The sequence below is a fragment of the Lasioglossum baleicum genome, chromosome 11 (genome assembly GCF_051020765.1).
Source record: "Lasioglossum baleicum chromosome 11, iyLasBale1, whole genome shotgun sequence".
NCBI lineage: Eukaryota > Metazoa > Arthropoda > Insecta > Hymenoptera > Halictidae > Lasioglossum > Lasioglossum baleicum.
Window position 1 is genome coordinate 14,059,562 of NC_134939.1, and position 18,557 is coordinate 14,078,118.

The window sequence follows — 18,557 nt, forward strand, 5'->3', positions numbered from 1 at the left end:
CCGACACTGATTTTATAACAGAAGAAATTTTGAACTAATAGCTTAAAATTTTGGGGAAAAATATGATTAATCATTTAACTGGATTCGGTATTTTATGGAGAACCAGGAAAAAAATTATTTTCTCCTGTTTAGTGCATTTTAATATAAACGTGGTTTTTAAAGTTTTTTTAGAATATTTTATTTTCTACTTTTATTGTCATCGGAAGAGGTTTAAAATTCAATTACAAGATTCGACGCATACGACAACAACACGGCAAGTTACTATAAGCGTGGTAAAAACACCCTGTACTCATAATCTCAATTTAACAAAAGTTTCTTATAATTATCTCTGAAACCAAATAAGAGATCGAGCGATGGGTACATGTGTAGGGAAAAGTTGTTCGCAATGTTGACCATGACAACATATGCGAAGATGAAGGCCATTCGGACGAATTGTAGGATTTTAGTTGTTATTGTACTCGATGTCGTGATTCCACAAAATTATCCTGGGAATCGAGGAGCCAAATATTCGAGCGGATGCGGGGAGAACGAGCGTGCAAGGCGCGATAATCCAATGAAATCTCATACCGAGGCTGTGCACCGAGAGTCGCGCTGTCGCTGTCTACGTTTTAGCTGGTGTCTCCGTCTTCGTCTCCGTCTCCCAGGGCCCCCTGTTCCTTTAACGTTTCGTGCTCATCCGTAAAATTGCACATGACTTTTCAAGACGTCACGCTGTTGGAACGCCCGCGATTCCTTCCTGGAATTTCGTTGCGACGCCTTCTCCCGTTCCCCTCTGCGACGCCTTAGCTCGCGTGGGGAACAAGGGAATCAGGGCTTTCGGGAAAAACGAAATCAGAAACCGAGGGGAGATTCCTTAGCTCGAGCTATTAATATTTCAAATTCTTCGCGGGGATCGTCGACCCCCTTTCCTCTCACGGTGTTGATGACCAAGGATGCTGTCGAGGATCGATCGATACCCGAGTCATCAGCGCCCTTCCGTTTCGATAGCGACGTTTATGCCAATCCATTGGCCGCACGCGTGCGACAAGATACGAGACAAATCTTCGTGCGAAATCAAAATACACTGGCGTGCAAGATTAAAGGCTCAGTGAATTTTAGTTCAAACATTTCCTCTGTTCAAACTTCACGAACAAACGTCGTGGAATCATTTTTCTGACCTCACGTTAAACCTTCCAGTCCAGGGCTCCCTTTTCTCGGCAAAGTCTGGGTGAGCAAATGAACGTATGTAAATTCAGACGTTCCTGTACACGTTAAGAAATTTGTTAATGAATGAAACTAAACTTGAAAATGAAAAAATGATCGGATTCGAAGGGGACACGGCGTTGTGACAGAACGTCTGGGGATTAAGATGAATTGTAATAACCTGTTGGCCACTTGGACGCGCTTCCGAGCCGGATGGATGGCCTCCTCGGTGAATGGATGACAAAGCCTGGCGGTCGACCCTCCAGCGAATCACTCACGCTTCGCGAAACACGTTGATGTCAGTGCCAGACACCGTATGTGCGTATGGGAGTTGCCCTAAATTCCCTAGAACTATTCCAAGGGCGCTCAGCACGCAATGCATTTCTCTGCGTTGACTGGGCACGTCTGCGTTTCCTAGGGACGCGCGCATACGTCCACGCGCGTGCATTCTAAGCATATGCGCGCGGCCGAATTTCCACCTCGCTAATCCCTCGATCTAATTACTTTCCCCGTAAATCGCGACCGAGAACGATTGTTACGGAGACGCGGGGAAAGGAATCATCAAAGTAATATTCTCTCGGTGGTCTAACCTGTTTCGCGAAAAAATAAGCTTGTTGCTTCCTTCGCCGCGATAGAAACACGAATTCATATGTTCTTAACCGTTTCGTCGGATCTCGGGTCTAATACCGACCGCTTATTACACGCTTATGAACACCGCCGCGGGGAATAAACAATTTCATGGCGAAATAAATGAAATCAACGGCGAACGTTCGCCCGGGAATCTAACGTTGAAAGGGGTGAATCGTGGAATTTTTCTCTCGGCCCGGAGGTACACCGGACCGCGGCGCATGTAAAGAGTGTATTAACGAAATTAAATTCTTGCACTGGAAATTGTGTTCTGAAGAAAAAAAATGTATTTAACCGCGAGGTCGTATTTCACCGGGCGCAGTCACGGACGGGAGAAAAATATTTCATACATTCCCGGGCCGGTACGGGGCCCGGTTTAATTAAGGGCGCGACTAATTGTATAAATTGGTTTTAATCGTCGGATACTTTAAAAATAACAAGGGAACCGCGCGCGAACCGCCTCTCTTATCCCATTCTTCCAAGTAAATTCTATTTGATTTGCAGACTGGTAGAGTATGCCTGTCCCTGGTAGGACAAGCGTAAATTCATTCCAGGGTAAAAAGCAGTTTTGAATTACATTTAGACCGATTGCTCGGGTTTCTCGATTTTTCAGGCTGCTTAAAGACCCCAAGCTCGTAGAATTTCTGCTTTTAATTAGCAAGAAATTGAGTTATATGACTTCTTGCGATCTTGTTCGAAATGAAATTTTCACCGTCAGCTGTCAAGATGTACCAGAATTATTTTTTTATTGAAGCTCTTTAGACCCTTAAATGGGTCCACTTCACTTTACAATGTGGTATTACAATTTTACAGGTTGGTGTTACAATGTTACAAGATGTAATTATAATTTAAATAGATAATTTACAATCTTTGAAATACGACTGAATATAACTGCAAGCCTTAATATTAGGTTCCGCTATGAACATGTCGATATTTAGGGGTAATCGGTAGCCCATTCTACCTAAAGATTCCAAAAGGGGTACCAAGATTTTGATATACCAGGATCTCTACACGAAGTACAAAATAGTTTCCCGAACGACATAATACTTATTCACGTTTAACAATAAAAGGGGAATGCGTGCGGACCGACGATACCGCGCAGGAATATAGCGGGTACATGTACCCGCTAATGATGCAAAGGGGTTAATTAATGGATAAAGCCGGCTCGCGGATCGAACCGCAGAGAAGGGAATTCTTTCGCCCGATAAATATGCAGACCACGCGTGGGCCAAAGCATGTTTCGGAAGTGACATCTGCCTTCGAATCAAGTGTTCTCCGTCACACCGTGGGGAAACGGTTTTCCCAGTTTCCGTTCCCTTCCCAGCGCCACTCTTCCCAGCGAGTACGCCACCCTCCATACATGATACATGAAGCACATAGCTCGAGCATCCGATGGCATGACACTCACCCAACCACCGTCCCGTGAAATCATGCCTCATGATCCTGTGATCCCTCTACCTGGCATTCTCCTTCCTTCGTCACCCTACCAACCGTCTCCTTCCCTCTCTCTCTCTCTCTCTATCTGCCGCCCCCATGATTTTCGCTCCCGACACGCGTCTTTTGCTGGACTTGCGCGCACCGCGCGAGTGTTACCCGCCGACTGACCCTTCCCGCCCTACACCTTACCCCCGGAACACAGGGATGCATCCTACGGCATCCTACATCAAATTAAATATTTACACTTTCGCATCGGATCGCGCGTGCAACGCGGTTTTAGATTCCTCGCGCTTCTTCCTCGAAACAAATGGATACCACGCCGCGAACGGCTGAATTTCTCTCTCGCGATATATGTATTATGTAACTAGACTGCGGATTTTCTGCGTTTATGAAAACGAACTGATGCGATTCAACCCGCCGGAGCGAATTTCGGAATGTTTTATTTCAACATTTTCTTCGGCTTCTCAAGAAGATAAACAATTTCGATCGCGGAGGACGGATCGCCCGCGTTTTCACACAGATGGTAAAACAGCGAAGGACTTAATGCTGTAATTGGAACGCAGACGAAGTGGACGCGCGAGAACTGCGAACGAGTGAAGCGCAAAACGGTGAAAACACCGGCACAGTTTAAAAACACTGGTCGTATTATTTTGAAGCTGTTGATCGTGGCGGAAAATTTTTATTTTGCATAAAGTTCCGAGTAGCGGCTATAACAATGTTATGATCTTTGGTTTTACGGTGCCCTGTTGCATCGTCGAGTAAAAATTGCTTTCTCGCGCGATGCGAACGGCTGTGTTTCCTATGAACGGAATATAACGACAGTCCTCTCTCTCTCTCCTTCTCTCTTTTTCCCCACGCCGACTATTTCTCTCCGTTTCTCTCTCGGACGAAGAGCCGCCGCGCGGTTTTCGCGAGTTTGCCACACAATAATTATGTTAAAAGAGGGTTTGAATGGCGCCGGGCGCGCAACGATTCTTTATTGTCCCATTATCATCGTATTTTAAATATTCCGACTGCGTGCTTTGAAAGCTTTGTGGAGGAGTCTCTCTCTTCTCGTTCGTGGATACACTGCTCCCGTAATAACGTTACTTCCATATAATAACGTTAAATTTGAATTTGTCCTCGCTCGTAAGCCAAAATTATGGACCCTTTTCACCGAATGCAAACGAAGCTCACCTTGAAAAGGGTCTATGAACGGCTCGGAAGCTCGGGCGTTATATAGTCATGGAAATATCATTCGAGGACGGCTTTCAAAACCCCTTTTCTTTTCCTCCTCTCGCGACGACCGCCTTTTTAAACGCGAACTGGAACACGCACGGCGCGTGTGCTCGTTGACGCGGGTACTTAACATAAAGACTCTCATTATAAACACAAATCCAATTAACCCTTTTTCCGCGGACTATTTTCTACGGAGGTTTCCTTCGATCGCGGAACCGCGCCAAGCGGAAAAATATGAGATATTCTCGTCACGGACGAGACGACGTAGAACACCATAATCGAATCGCGTTTCGGATGTCTTGGGGTCCGAGGACAGCGGAGTTTAAAGCGATTCAAAAGTTTCGGTAGCCGTAGGCGAGGCGCGCATCGATCGAGAAGAAAATTTCGCGTGTTCTTAGAAACGTGGTAACCGGAGCCATCGCGGCGTTACGAGCGCTTAGAGAGCAGTCGTCGGTCGATTCCCACGCGTGATCAGATACAGTTTACCATTCGGCATTCCAAACACTCAAAACTCGAGTTAATCGGCGGGGGCCAACGGGTCCGTTCGCCGGAGCTCGGAAGAGCAAGAGGAAGAAACGGATCGACAAAGAGCAAACACGGCAAGGCGGCAGGAACGAGAAGGATGACCGCAGGAAACGGGCAAATTGAAGTGGGAAAGGGAACGGTTTACCATCGGCAAACTCGACGGGCTTGCGAGTTTGCTGTTTTACCAACGATAGAATTGGGTCGAGTTTGTGAATCCACGGCGATTCTACGTTTAGGCTGTTACACCTCGGCCCTGTAAAATGTCTGGCTTTATCCGTGTGTGTGGCCTCGAAGAAACAATCACAGGGCTTCGCACGAAAAAAATGAGAGAGATTTCCGGAGCTTTTTTTCTCTGTTTTATTCCCCCTTTCTCTCTCGCCGCTGTATCGTCGGAATTGGCCAAATAGCTAACGATTCGTCCGCGTAACCGATCTCAACTCTGCCCGGTAAACAAACACGCGTTTGTTTCTGCACGATATGGAAACAACCGACCCCGATCGTTTCATCGTGCTCTCTACCACTCGCCCCCCTCCGCTCCGAACTCCAATACAAAAAAATTTGATCATAAAATCATCGGTTCACTCGTTTGTGTAGTTGTTATTTTACCCAGCGGAATCCGGCGGCGCGCGTCGCAAACTGTCGTTTCGCGAAATTCGTTTTCAGGCTGAAACACCGCGCGTTTCAAGTACTCGATCGGTGTGACGTTAATTATTTCGCGGAGTAATTGCGTGTGAATCCATAGGGTGTGCCCCGGGGTTCTCTGCTCGCGCTGGAATAAGGGAAAAATAATCGGCGCCTCGCGCCTCGTGTTAAACGTGCAATCAGCCGACAAAGGTATAACGAGATTCGCCGACGACCACCACGAGGACAGGATCTTGAATGTTCGTCTGGCTGTTTTGGCTTTTAAATTTAATCGAGCCAGCGGATGCGTCGTCCGGACCCGTCGCCACGGAAGACCATAAGCGCAGGGGTGAAAAAATAATTAAAATCCATCGGCGAAGCAAGGTAAAAGGGTGTATGGTATAAGGTGTATGACGGCCGGGAGAAGCAAGAATAAATACCCACCTAACGAGCACGGAAATTGACGGACCCGCTCGAGGGTGCTCGAGCCTCCAGTACTTGCCACCGCGAGCTTCCAGCTCCGAGCTCTAGCTGCTAGAAGGTTGGAGGTTGGAGGTCGAGCGATACCTTTGTCCCTTGTTAAATTCCAAAACCAACGGATATTTTCCTCTCCACGGTCATCCATCTTCCCGCTCCTTTCTATCTTATTTTCAGAATCCCGTTCCTCCGTCCCTGCTAGAATAAAGACATCTGCCCTCGCGAGATTTTAATCGCTTCCTCGAGTCCCCTCTCTCTCTCAAAAATCCCCATCCCAAATCATAAATAGCAAGCAAAATAGCGGTGGCGTTCCTGTCAAAATTTCGCAATTTTGGAAAGTAATTTCGTTCCTCGTGTAAAGATGCCATTTAAATTTGATGCACACCAAAAATGGATTAATCAAATACAAGACTGCAAAGAGACACTAGACGAAGTGAAGGACGTTCTTATGCTGTTTTTGACTCGTTATAACGACTAAAAGAGGAAATACAGGTTCTTTCAGCTTCTGTGTCTTACAGTCGACTTGGAAAATTTTTATTTAGCATGAAAATCAATTTTTATTCATGCATTTGTGAAGAAATTGGTTGGGTGAAATATAAATCTGTAAAGGATTCGACAAATTTAAGAATGTTGCAACATTCTTTTGAATCTAACAAAGTCAGCAAGGGATGAAATCAATTTTTTTATTCTATTCCTGCTCGCCACATTTCCGAACGAGCTAATAATTAAATATGTTTCTTCTATCGATCGTATTTGCTGATAATAAATTTTTAAATGTTTTCGGCGCAACGATTCGATCGTTTATTACGAATTATAAAGCAACTTTGCTAATTGTCAAACAAAATCAACGTTTCGATCCCAGTTTGGATCTTTTCAAACATTTATCTGAATCGCGTCTGTAAATTAAATATGTTGTTGTAATTTTGGAGAAAACAGAAATATTAAACGATTGATTGTAAGAAAAATTGTTCATAAAAGACACACTCACTTGCTTTGGGGAAAATAAATTTATGATAAATGTGCGACACGTGTGTTGCTTTATAATTCGTAATAAACGATCGAACCGTTGCGCCGAAAACATTAAAAAATGTATGACCTAATTATTATTGCAACAAAATCTTTCGCGGTCCGATCGACGTGCATTCTCCCGGCGGTTGTCGTTCGCGCCGCCGTCGAACAGCTAACATTATTCGTTCCCGTTTTACACGGAGAAATTGAGGGTAACGTTTAACTATGCCTCTGCATTACATAGTGCATAATCTGTCTTAATTAACCGAGTGGAAAAGTAATTTAATATGTGCATAGTAATGAATTTCATTCCCGCCAGAAAGTAATATGATCCCGGGCTTCTGTCAAATTCACCGCGAATCCCGAACACGCTAGGACAGGCTCTCGCGCTGGCTCGCGCGGTATTAAACGTTTACGGCGAGGAATCGAAGCGGACCAGACCTCGTTCGTTACGCCGCGAGTCAAAGAGACGGTTCTCTCTCTCTGCATCGGCGAAAAAGAAAGGGCATAAAGTCCGGCAATAAAACGAATTAAGAGAATTCTCAACCAGAATCGAATCAAGTGCCTTCGTCGTGTCGTTGCGTTTGCTCTTCTCTTTCACTGCGCGTTTTAGAGGAATCCTAGGAAAATGGTACCGTCGAGGAGATTCATTAACTCTCTGCAACGCCGTGTAACTTTCAAAGCGCGCATACCGATGCATTAACATCCTCTAATCCAATTCCATTTTTCCCCCTCGCGGCTTATTCTACCCCGCCGCTCGGAAAACTCTTTAATTTCTTTAATTATATCTCGCAGTTTTCATTGGAAATACTTTCATTGGAATTTAAAATTAAATTGTCAACGAAAAGCGGCGAAGAGAATCTGAATGATGATTCGCGCGTGTTAAGCGGCGAATCTGGTGTCGGGCAGCTTTGTTTACCTAACCCGGCGGAATCCCTGATTAGTTAACCTAGTCCCGGTCCCTTTGATTTGAAAAGAGGATAACCAAGTCGATGGGGGAGAAGTCTCTCCTCCCCGGGGAGGAACTACATCGTATTGTAACGACTGCTCTTTCCTCCTCGACTCCGTCCTCCGCGGCACGCTCTATAGATCAAGATGAGAGGAACCGGCCGGCTGGAAAATCGCTTTAAACCTCTCCTCTTCCTGGCTAATATTAACTTTCTCTTATCGTTTCGCGAAATTCCCGAACTCTTTTTTTTTCCCTCGCACGCTGGATCGGACGGGAGAAGCTATATCCCTCTTGCTAGGCCTTCCCGATTCACCCAGCTCGTGGGGGGGATTAATTGCTGGGAAATTTCTTTCTCGATGAAAAGCTTGCCTTAACTCTCTCCCTCCTCCTTCTTCCCCCCTGCCCAGCCTCTGCTCCCCACACTCTCGCCCTCTTTGCGCCAAGAGCAATTAATTTTGACGGTGAATGTGGCTGATTTCGTGGCGCATTGTGGACGATTAACGATGGCAAAATGAATAATTAAAAAAGTTGTTAGCGTCGGGAGCCCCGCTTTTAGATCGGTGATGCAAGAATCTCGCTGACCAATAAGAATTCCCCCTTTCATTTGCGATATTAAAAAATTGATTTCTTGCTCGGAGAAAAAAAAGTACCGTTTCCACGAATTGGATATTCCAGTTTGATACAAAACAAAGAACCAACTCGGTTCGATGAATAGTTTCCCCAGAGAAAAATTCGCTAGCTCGCGGTAAAAAAATTGCAAAATTCGGAGGGCCATGTTTTACAAACGAATTCGAAACCGTCGAATCAATGACTGGAACCTCGTCTAATTTCCCACGTACGTGCACACCAGCGTATCCTGTTCGGAAAGAGAAAGATCTTGTCTGCACGTTCGCCGCCGTCAATATGTTTGGAAAGCCATCGACCAGAAAACGGCGTCGCATTTTCGATACTCGATACAATGTCTCGGCTATGAAATGTTAAAGAACGTGTATCGGAGGTGGGTTCGGTTCTGTGAATGTTACAAAAGAGGAGACACTGGCTCCTTTTACAGCGATATGGGGAAAGTTGGTACGTAGGAACGAGAATATGGAAATTCCGCTGGCGAGGACGCGCCCCCTTCATCGGGCCGAAGAAATATTGAAACGATGGCGGAGAGAAACGAGAGAGAAAGGTGGTGGAAAGGCGTGTACCCGTTCTCGGACTCGTCCACGTGCTCGGCCGAGTTTCGCCGCCGCGCCGCGTCGGTCGTCGAGTACTACTACTTCCGCGGCTACGAAAGCATTAGCGTTTCACGCTCGACAGGGAGCGCGGTGCCGCGACAGTTTGCTGCGGCGTAAAATCGTGCTCGCCTAAAGTTCTCCCGGTTGAAATAGTGTGTCGGCGCACCGGTTTGACACTCGCGAACTCTTTCGAGCTCGCAAGCCCTTCCGTTCCCCCTCGGCGCGGTGTCGCGTCTCGGTCAGAGTTTCTTGTCCGGGGCCCGCTATAAATCTTCGAACTTGAAAAGTCGTCGAGTCGAGTCGAGTCGGAGCGCAACGCGTAGCACAGCCACCGGTAAAAGTTGTTCGGCCCGAGCGGCCGCGGTGCAACGTAAAGTGCATAATAATTAATGAGATAAAGTTGGAACGGCACCGCGTTGATAATTTTGTTTCGTACTTGCGCCCATTATCTGCCATCGTCCGGCGCAATAGCCGCAATACCGCGACACCGAAGCGTCACTAATTTTATGTTTTTCGCGGTTTATCGGCGACCTCGCCTCCTGTGTGCTCACCGCTACTGTCAGCCGATCGATACCGGCTTCATTAACAATTTGTCGGTCGGACGATGCCCATTTTTCGCCTATCCGACCGACATTCGTCGCCGCGCCGCTCAAATTATATCGGTCTGCCACAGAATTTTCCTTCTGTAATTTTAAAGAACCGAGTATTTCAAGGTCCCTTCCAGTTCGAAAGTCCGCCAGGTGTCTTTAGTTTCTTTTTCGAAAGATTCTCGGATACTTGGACGCACCCCTCGGACGTTCTTAGGTGGATTTAAAAAGCTTTGTAGAGCACTCGCTGATAACCTTGAAATTCCCTGCCTCTGTTAAAGAACTTCTCAACTCTGTAAACTTTTTGGTTTCTCTTCTTAATATGTACTCGCAGCTTCCATTGTGTACGTTTTACGCTAATTAAAAGCACCGGGAAGAATTAACAGCGATGGTTAGATAAATGCGAAACTTCTTCGGGATCAACGCAGTGATTCTCTTATTGAACTTCAAATAAATCTTTTCCCGCGAAGAAAATTCTTTTCACAGAGCAAGCAACTTCCCACTTAATGTCTAGGTCCTGCACAAAACGAAGGAAACTTTCAATCTTTTAAATGCTGAAGAAACTACGAGCCTCCGCGCTCTCTTGACGCATAAATTAAGTACGTTTTATAACAGGCAGATCCGCGAGTACTATCGGGACGATGGAAAAAGAACAACGACGATCCTGTAATTTATTAAATAAATCATTTCCTGCGAAGTAAAGGGAACCTTTTTAAATTCCAACTTTCCTTGGAATATCTTTTTCGCTCGTAGAGAAATCTCTTACGATGAAGACGAAGTGGGAATATCGTTGACGCGGATATTTCTTCGCGTTCGCTAAATTCGTACGCACCGGCAAACGAACGAAGATTGGTGGTCCGAGGCACGGGAAACATAATACGTCGAAGACACGTCTAATTCCGATTACGGGCGAGCCGTATTGCACTTGGCTGGTTGTCAGGCCGGGTGACGTTCGATTCGTCATCGATCCGTTCCCGTTCTACTTGTCATCGAGCGCTGGGTCATTCTATGTCTCGTGCAGAATCATGCTCGCTGCGGAATGGCACAGTTTCCTTCTGGTTAGAGCCAATACGTTCGCTTTCGTGCTGGCATCGGGTGGCGTTGCAATTTGCGCGCTGCCCCGTCATCTTAAGAGTAATTGCGCCCGACGATTCCCACTAATTAGTATCGGCGCGTCGTCATCAATCACCGAAGAAAGTCGACGAGGCTCCGGAGCGTCGAATTCTCTCCTGGCTTCGTGGCGAGGAGACGGAGGAGGAACGGAGGGGGATGATGATCTTCGACGACGACGACGACGACGACGATCATGTATATGTATAGGTTAGTTAGGAACAAACGGCATGTCGCGTAATCTCGGCACTCGTGCGAGACAATGGTATTTCGAGGCGAGTCAGCAGCACGGAGAGACCGGAATTCCTCGAGCCCGTAAGAGATAATGCGTAATTTAGGGCGATTCCGATGGCTGACTCGACTCTAAATAATACGTTCAGGCCCCCCGGACAATAGAACAACGATAGGCCGCGTCGCGTCGCACGCGTGACCGTTCCCGGATTTATCTTCGGGTTCATCTAACGTGAAAGATTGATGCAATTTTGCCGACGGGATCGCGCGCCGCGAATCCCAATGAACGAGCCGGCACAAACGTAATCGAGCACCCACGGCCGATACACCTTTCCGCGAGCGAGACAGTCGTTTAATGAAACACCCGAGGAAATCGAGGTAGAGAGAGAGAGAGAGAGAGAGATAAAGAAAGAGAGAGACATCGAAAGACCACCGTCAACGTAAATGAATATCGAACACGGAGGATTACAGCCGGTTCTCTTCCCCGTTATCATTCGATCCGACGGCCATCCGTGCTCCGTAGAAATTCGCCGAGGCTCTCGCCCGGAATTTTTAAACGGTTCCCGGGGAAAAAAAAATTAACTCTGATATCCGCAGCTAAAAATTAATTTCCGATGGCCTCGAAATTTCGCCGCGCGCCTCGGGACACGTTCCGCGTAACAACGCCCCTAAAACTGTTCGCAGGAAATTCTTATTTCGTTGGGAATTTTCGCCAAGTTAAACTCAAGTTCCGCTACTTCCGCACGAGGTTAGGGCTAACAAGGGACATCCGCAGAACGTTCGACACCACTTTTGATGAAACTCGGCGTGCTCCCGGAATAGGCAAAGTTAAGGAACACGTAGTTCCCTTCGGCAGCGAAGTTTAAGGGCGAAACAGATAAAACTTGTCCTGGACGGTTGCTCCTCTCTCTCTCTCTCGTCCTCTTCGCAACGATATCTTATAAATTACGGTACAATGTCTGCTAAAGATGTAAGAATCGCGGCGTTTATCTGTTGTTGCCTTTTTTCGCTGTGAATCAACGAGGATCGGCAGCACCGTTTCTCGCGGATAACAACGAGTCGCCGAGCGGAAATTGAAGTAACGGGTGCGTGGCGTAACCGATTACACGCACACGCACACACGTGCTCCAGGATTCTCGTGCCAATTAGGACTCTGTAAGGACGAGAACGTCGAGGCGTAGGCGATCTCTGCCCTTCAGTATCTCCCTCGGGCTCTATTCCCCGTATCCTCGCTCCTCTAATTAGTCTGCCCGATAAACTCGATTACGGTGTCTCCAGCTGCCCTCCTCGAACCCGACTTCCCTCGTGTCCTCTCCCGGTGTCCATTCAACCTGATGTTCAGCTATGCAAGCGCGACGCTTTTCCCATCGCGAGCAAACACTCTTGCACCGGCGCGCGGCGGCTCCTATCTTTAATAAACTTGAAAGCGTCCTCTCGCCGAACGATTACGCCCGACCTTCTGTAATTGCTGGTCGCGAGCTGCAGCCTCTCGCGTGGCCGGAGAACGTCGACACAACTGCACAACGTCCTTCACAATCGATGGAAATCTCGCCCGACGGTTGCGACAATTTTACTCCGAACTTTTTAATCTGGAATTTAGAAAAAGAACATTTTTTACGGAATCGAAAACGCTCCATATGGGAAAAGTTGTGGTTTGACAACCTAACGACAGGATCAGGTTGCGCATTGAGCCGAAAATTCGAAAATTTCGGGAAAATATCGAGATTTTGAAGAATATTAAACTCCAAGTATATTTTTGCTATAGACGGCGTAATTGAATTTATACATTTTCGCTCATCGCGTCAATTTTTCCCGTGCGGAAAAAATGTTTCCTCGCTTCGATTTACTACTCCGGTGTTTAATTTGTACGTAAAGAGGGAAATAACCCAGACGAAAATTTGATGGTCCGGGACTCGGTTCCCGAGATAATGGACCTCGAAGACGCTGTCGGACGGCCGCTATGAATCCACGCGGGAAGACTTATGGAAGCGGGTGTCTGAGACTGCCTTGATGTACTCGATCCTCCGGCCAGGTGAATTGTTCGCAGGCAAAAGGCATTAGAGAACCGTTTCAGGAAACTAGTGAGACAATTCACCCTACGACCCTTAAAATATTGGTAAAGTTTCAAAAGTGGCGGGCCTCGGGACCCGTGAAACGAAACTCTCCACGAGGCCATTGTTCGCTGAAACAGGTAACTTCACGAAATCACCACATATATTACCCGGCGCGGTAGCAAAGGAAAGCACCAGATACGTTTAACTTTACGCCGTTCTGCAATCCTTTTAGCTGGCCGTATGGCCGCCCTACGCGAGCCCTCGACGATTTCTTCGGCTCGTTTCGCTCGTCTGACTAGGACCGTCGCATTCTACTGCGAACTCTCGTTCGATCAACTATCGACACGATTGATTTTCCACCAATCGATTTTATTCATTTGTGACGAACATTGGGAGATTGAACAGAAAACAGTAAATACATTTACGTACAGAATCGACTATCTACCGATTAAAACTGTTGGATTATCAACAAGTTACAAAAATGAATCAACGATCTCAGAGTCGTATTCTTAAACAGAGATTACGAAGTATCGATGGAACGTTCTCAGAAGTATACTTTCTTCCAAGTGCCGAACTGTGGGGGGGGGCTAACCTAAACAGTTCGGAGATACGAAGGGACTCTGGTTTCCTTTCTGGGGGTCCCACAACGATTCTTTTCTTCATAAAGTCAGTCGAAGCTAAGACATCTCATGGTAAAGAGCTTCCTTCACAGAGTGTACATTCATTTACACCCATATCCAATAAAAACATTGTGAAACGATGTCTAATGAGAACCAGTACGAGACGAATCGCACCGCGAGACTTTCCGGCCAGTGCTTCCACGGTTTCTTTCAGTCGTAAGCCACCCGGAGGAAGGAAACCTGGCCTTTATCCCTTTCTTGGGAATTATCGAGGAAATCTTGTTGCTCCCTAGATTAAATCTCACTCGTGGCACGACGTCCGAGGATCAAGGGAAACCGAATTGTTTCAGATTTTGGGATACGGACAACTTCTAATTGATTGATCCCCGCGACCAATTAGTCGCAAAGCCGAACGAAACTTGACGAGCTGTTGCGCCCGGTGGAACTCTGATTCGCACGGTATCCTGGCAGCTCTCGGATACTTTTGGTCGGCGCAATTAGTGTTTGATCGATCAAGATGAACAGTAAATCGATGGTACAATTTAAAACGTTCAGCCTTATTTTTATTAGGTCCTCCGGAAAGCCATTTGATTTTCTCTTTTGCGATTTTTCAGGCAACTTGAAGATGTCCCGTGCTTGTAGATTTTCTGTTTTTTATTATCATCTAGCACGTTTGCATTTCTGAAAACGAGACTATCCCCTTAAGTAGCAACTAGACTGCGGATCTTTAAGCAAAATAAAAAATGTTTCCATTGATTGCAGAACACAGGAGCTAAATAAAAATTTCATTCTTCTTTTTATTATCTTGTTAAGGTGAAACTAGTACACTGGTGGCCTTAAATCTTTTTAATAGCTCGTCATAATAATAGCTTGTCATAATGCGAATGCTCTTTTTCGTACAAAAAATTACCAGTTGTAGATGCATTTCGTCCCTGAAAGATTCTGGGGTCAAGTTTGTTCAAAGATTAATACTGTTTGGGAAAAATATTTTATTGTGGTGGGTCATTTGCAGGTTCCAGTGAAAGGGGTTCTTAATATGGTACACTTTGAGAATGTCAATAGCTATACCCATATTAGCTATTCTCTAGCTACTGGCAAAGAGAAAATGAATTTCAGGCCAAGCCAACAGTTGGCAAACATAAATATAAATAAACTGGAACTACAGATATGTTCAAACATTTCAAAATCACTTACCTTCCTCGAAAAAGATACAATCGAAAATCTAACCACAAAAATATTCAACACGTGGAGACACAACCGACGGAGGATCGATACTAAAATCTATAGAATGTATAGAATGGTGCGATTGCACTGCACACACTGTTGAGTAAACATGGTAAACTAAAGTTTGAGGATTTCCTAACTAGAGTGCGACTTCTCCTTTACAAGATATAAGGTATATTTACCATATTTGGGCACCTTTACCCTAATAACAAATAGAAGCAATGCCATGCCTACACGAAAAACGAAATGACTTTCCGAACGACCTAATAGCCATTCGTTGCGGTGCAAGGAATAGTTGTTCCGCGTCGCTACTCGCCGGGCATCGAGAATGACCGATAAGCGATAGATCATGAGCGGACGTGTAATAGGAAATGTGCCGACGATAAATCTCGTGACTTATTGAAGACGTATAGCGACAACAAATTACTGGTCCGCGCCGATACCGTCTCGACAATAATGGCTCGTATACGTTCCCGCCGTAGCCAAACGCTCAATTATCAGGCCACAACTAGGATTACCGCTCGAGTGAATATACATGCATCGTGATCCTTATCTTATCGGCAACAGGGAACAGGGAGAACGTTGCTCCTTCCGCTCTCGAGGACGCGGGGTTTGCCGAGGTCGAAAGTGGAGGACGCAGGGGATGGGTTTGCTCCTCATCCAACAGCGGCAGCACTGGAACACAACCCGGCCAGAAAGAAATAAAAAGGAACGAACCGGCACGGCACCGGCGGCTTGGCCCAATAGGGCGAACTACATCAAAGGAGCGCATTTACGTCTCTATTCGACCTCTTCCTTTTCTATCCTGCCGGATACTTCTCTTTCATCTTGCCCCCTCCGCCACCCGACAGTCTTACCTCGAGCTTCATATTTGCACCGTGAACCGAAACACTGCAAATAAAACGTTTCTCACAATTAGGTGTTGCCGTCCACCCCTGTCCGACAACTCTATAAAGACGACAAGATGCTTCCTTTTGTTCCCCAGCGAAAATCTCGCGCCATGAGAAGCATAAATGATTAACAGACATCGAGGTCGCGATCTTGATTGGCGACGACTTCGTCGAGACAGCAATATGGCTGCTACACTAATTACGAGGCGTTTGCTTCACTTTATTTCACGTTACATCTTTGGGTTTCCATGGTGAGTACCTCGGACAGGTGAAATGATTAATAGATATTGTCTTTCTTGCTGACGAGCTTGTAACGCGACGGGATGCTAATTAACACTTTGCCAAAGGGATAATAGGATTTGCCAATAATAGGATTTTTAATAGTACATTGAAATATGTTATAAATCTCGCACCATGAGAAGTATAAATGATTAAGAGTCATCGAGGTCGCGATCTTGATTGGCGACGACTGCGTCGTGACAGCAATATGGCTGCTACACTAATTACGAGGCGTTTGCTTCACTTTATTTCACGTTACATCTTTGGGTTTCCATGGTGAGTACCTCGGACAGGTGAAATGATTAATAGATATTGTCTTTCTTGCTGACGAGCTTGTCAACGCGACGTGATGTTAATTAATACTTTACCAGACGGGAGCTGAATAATAGGATTTTCAATAGTACATTGAAATATGTTATAAATCTCGACATTCTAACTTTTCAACAACAAAAAAAATTGAATGGCTTGGAAATTAACGATTTAAGGGAAAGCTTGTCGGCTGCGACGAGTGCAATAACTTTGAAGTATAGAGAAAGTCTGCAGGTTTGCTCGCGAGTTGACATAAACGAAAAGTACCCAGGCAGTATACCCGAGGGAACGATGGGACAGCTAGAAAATTATGAAGGACATGCACAGACGGGCGACAAGATAATCCGTTTGGATGAGATTGGGGGTAGTTCCCACGGACCGTGGACCGACGTGGACGATTTCAAATGCGTGTAATCCGATCGAGGTTACCAGCCGTCGACGACAGTGGGCCCGGAAGTTTTAAAAGCGTCCGCGAATATATAGTATGTACATACACGAGAAGACCACCACCCTGATCAAACATCTGCACCGGCTTAATTAAACGTGGCTCAGTCTTTCGGCGACTGGCGCAGCACGCGAACGTATTCCGGAATGTGGCCACCATGTTTAAAATTCGACGGTAACCCTTGAACCGGAGAAATAACTCGAGGGGGCGAAGTCGATTCGTTTACGGCTCAAAGAGAGCCGCGCGCGCGCTCTACGGAATATTAATAATTATCTTGAATCTTTTTGACGAATCAACAGAAATCTAATTAGTCCGCGAAAATTTCAGTTTCATCCACCGCTAGGCGGCTGCTTCATTCTTTTTAAACCATAAAACAGATGGCTCGAGTTGTAAATGTTTATACATTTCTCATACGGTTTCCTCGTTTTCGTTGTTTTTCGGTTTGATACGGACGTATGGGGCGCTTAAGCGTTTTTATCGCGCCTGTAATGAGCTCTGTACGCGGCCGCGGCGAGCTTTTAAAACGAATATGACGTAGATCGATTCCGAAGTGTACTTTGCCAAATGAAAATGTTTATTAAGCCGGAGACTTTATGAGTATGTATCGTGTTTTCGAGAGCTCACGCTCCTGCACGCCTGTAACGGCGGAAAGAACTATGGAGTGGGTAATTACGCGGGAGAGCGATTTTGTTTGCGAAATAACATTTTCGATTCGTACAAAGGCGAAAGCGTTTCACAGAAATTAGTAGGATAACCGTGTCCAATAATGCGTCCCGCTAATGCTTCGGATAATGCCGCCTCGCTTTCTCTTTGCTAAATACAAAGACATTGAAATCCGATAAATATCTCTGCTGAACAATGAGAGTTCCGAACACTCGATGTCCTCGGAGATTGTTAACCCCTTGCCCTACAATATCGTGTCAGACTCGCGATGAAGATTCTGAACAGACTCTAATAAATGTTTATGTTATTAATTTCCTTCTAACCGAGAAGAAATTCTATTTTGGTTTCGTCAATGTATAGTTATCCATTTTTAGGAAATTACGAACTACAGAGAAAGTTCCAATCACTGAAACCGTCAAATAAATCGTAGGGCGACCTTGAGGCACCACTAAATTGTCACGTCATATAAATCGCATCAGTAATTCGCATAAAACGGAAAAATCGTACAGAGAATGGAAATATTCTACTTCAAAAGAAATGTTTAGTTTTCATGTTGAAATAGTTCCGAGTGCAAAGGGTGCTTTTAGGACGGATGCTTTACGAAAGGTATTGTCTTGTGTTGCAGTATAATGAACAACAACGGCGTGGAGCAGCCAGATCCTGACAATATAAAGATGTTCGTGGGCCAGGTGCCGCACGACATGGACGAAGAAGATTTAAGGACGTTGTTCGAGGAGTTCGGTCGAGTGCATCAGATAAACATTCTGCGGGACAAGATCACCGGAAGTCATAGAGGTGAGTGTTCGACGAAAAAAATTGCCAGGTATTCGAACTTCGCCAACGAAACGTTGCCGCCTCGATTTCGTAGGAACTTTGGAACT

General features: G+C 45.8%; 1 protein-coding gene across 18 annotated transcripts in view; it reads left to right on the plus strand.

Moving 5' to 3' along the window:
- The window catches only part of LOC143213458 (CUGBP Elav-like family member 1-A), a 455,043-nt gene that overhangs the window by 286,018 nt on the left and 150,468 nt on the right, over positions 1-18,557 (plus strand). For all 18 annotated transcript variants that reach the window (XM_076433332.1, XM_076433335.1, XM_076433333.1 and 15 more), the window contains one exon: positions 18,302-18,471. In XM_076433332.1, coding sequence (XP_076289447.1) covers positions 18,302-18,471 — 170 coding nt within the window. The remainder of the gene's footprint in view (positions 1-18,301; positions 18,472-18,557) is intronic.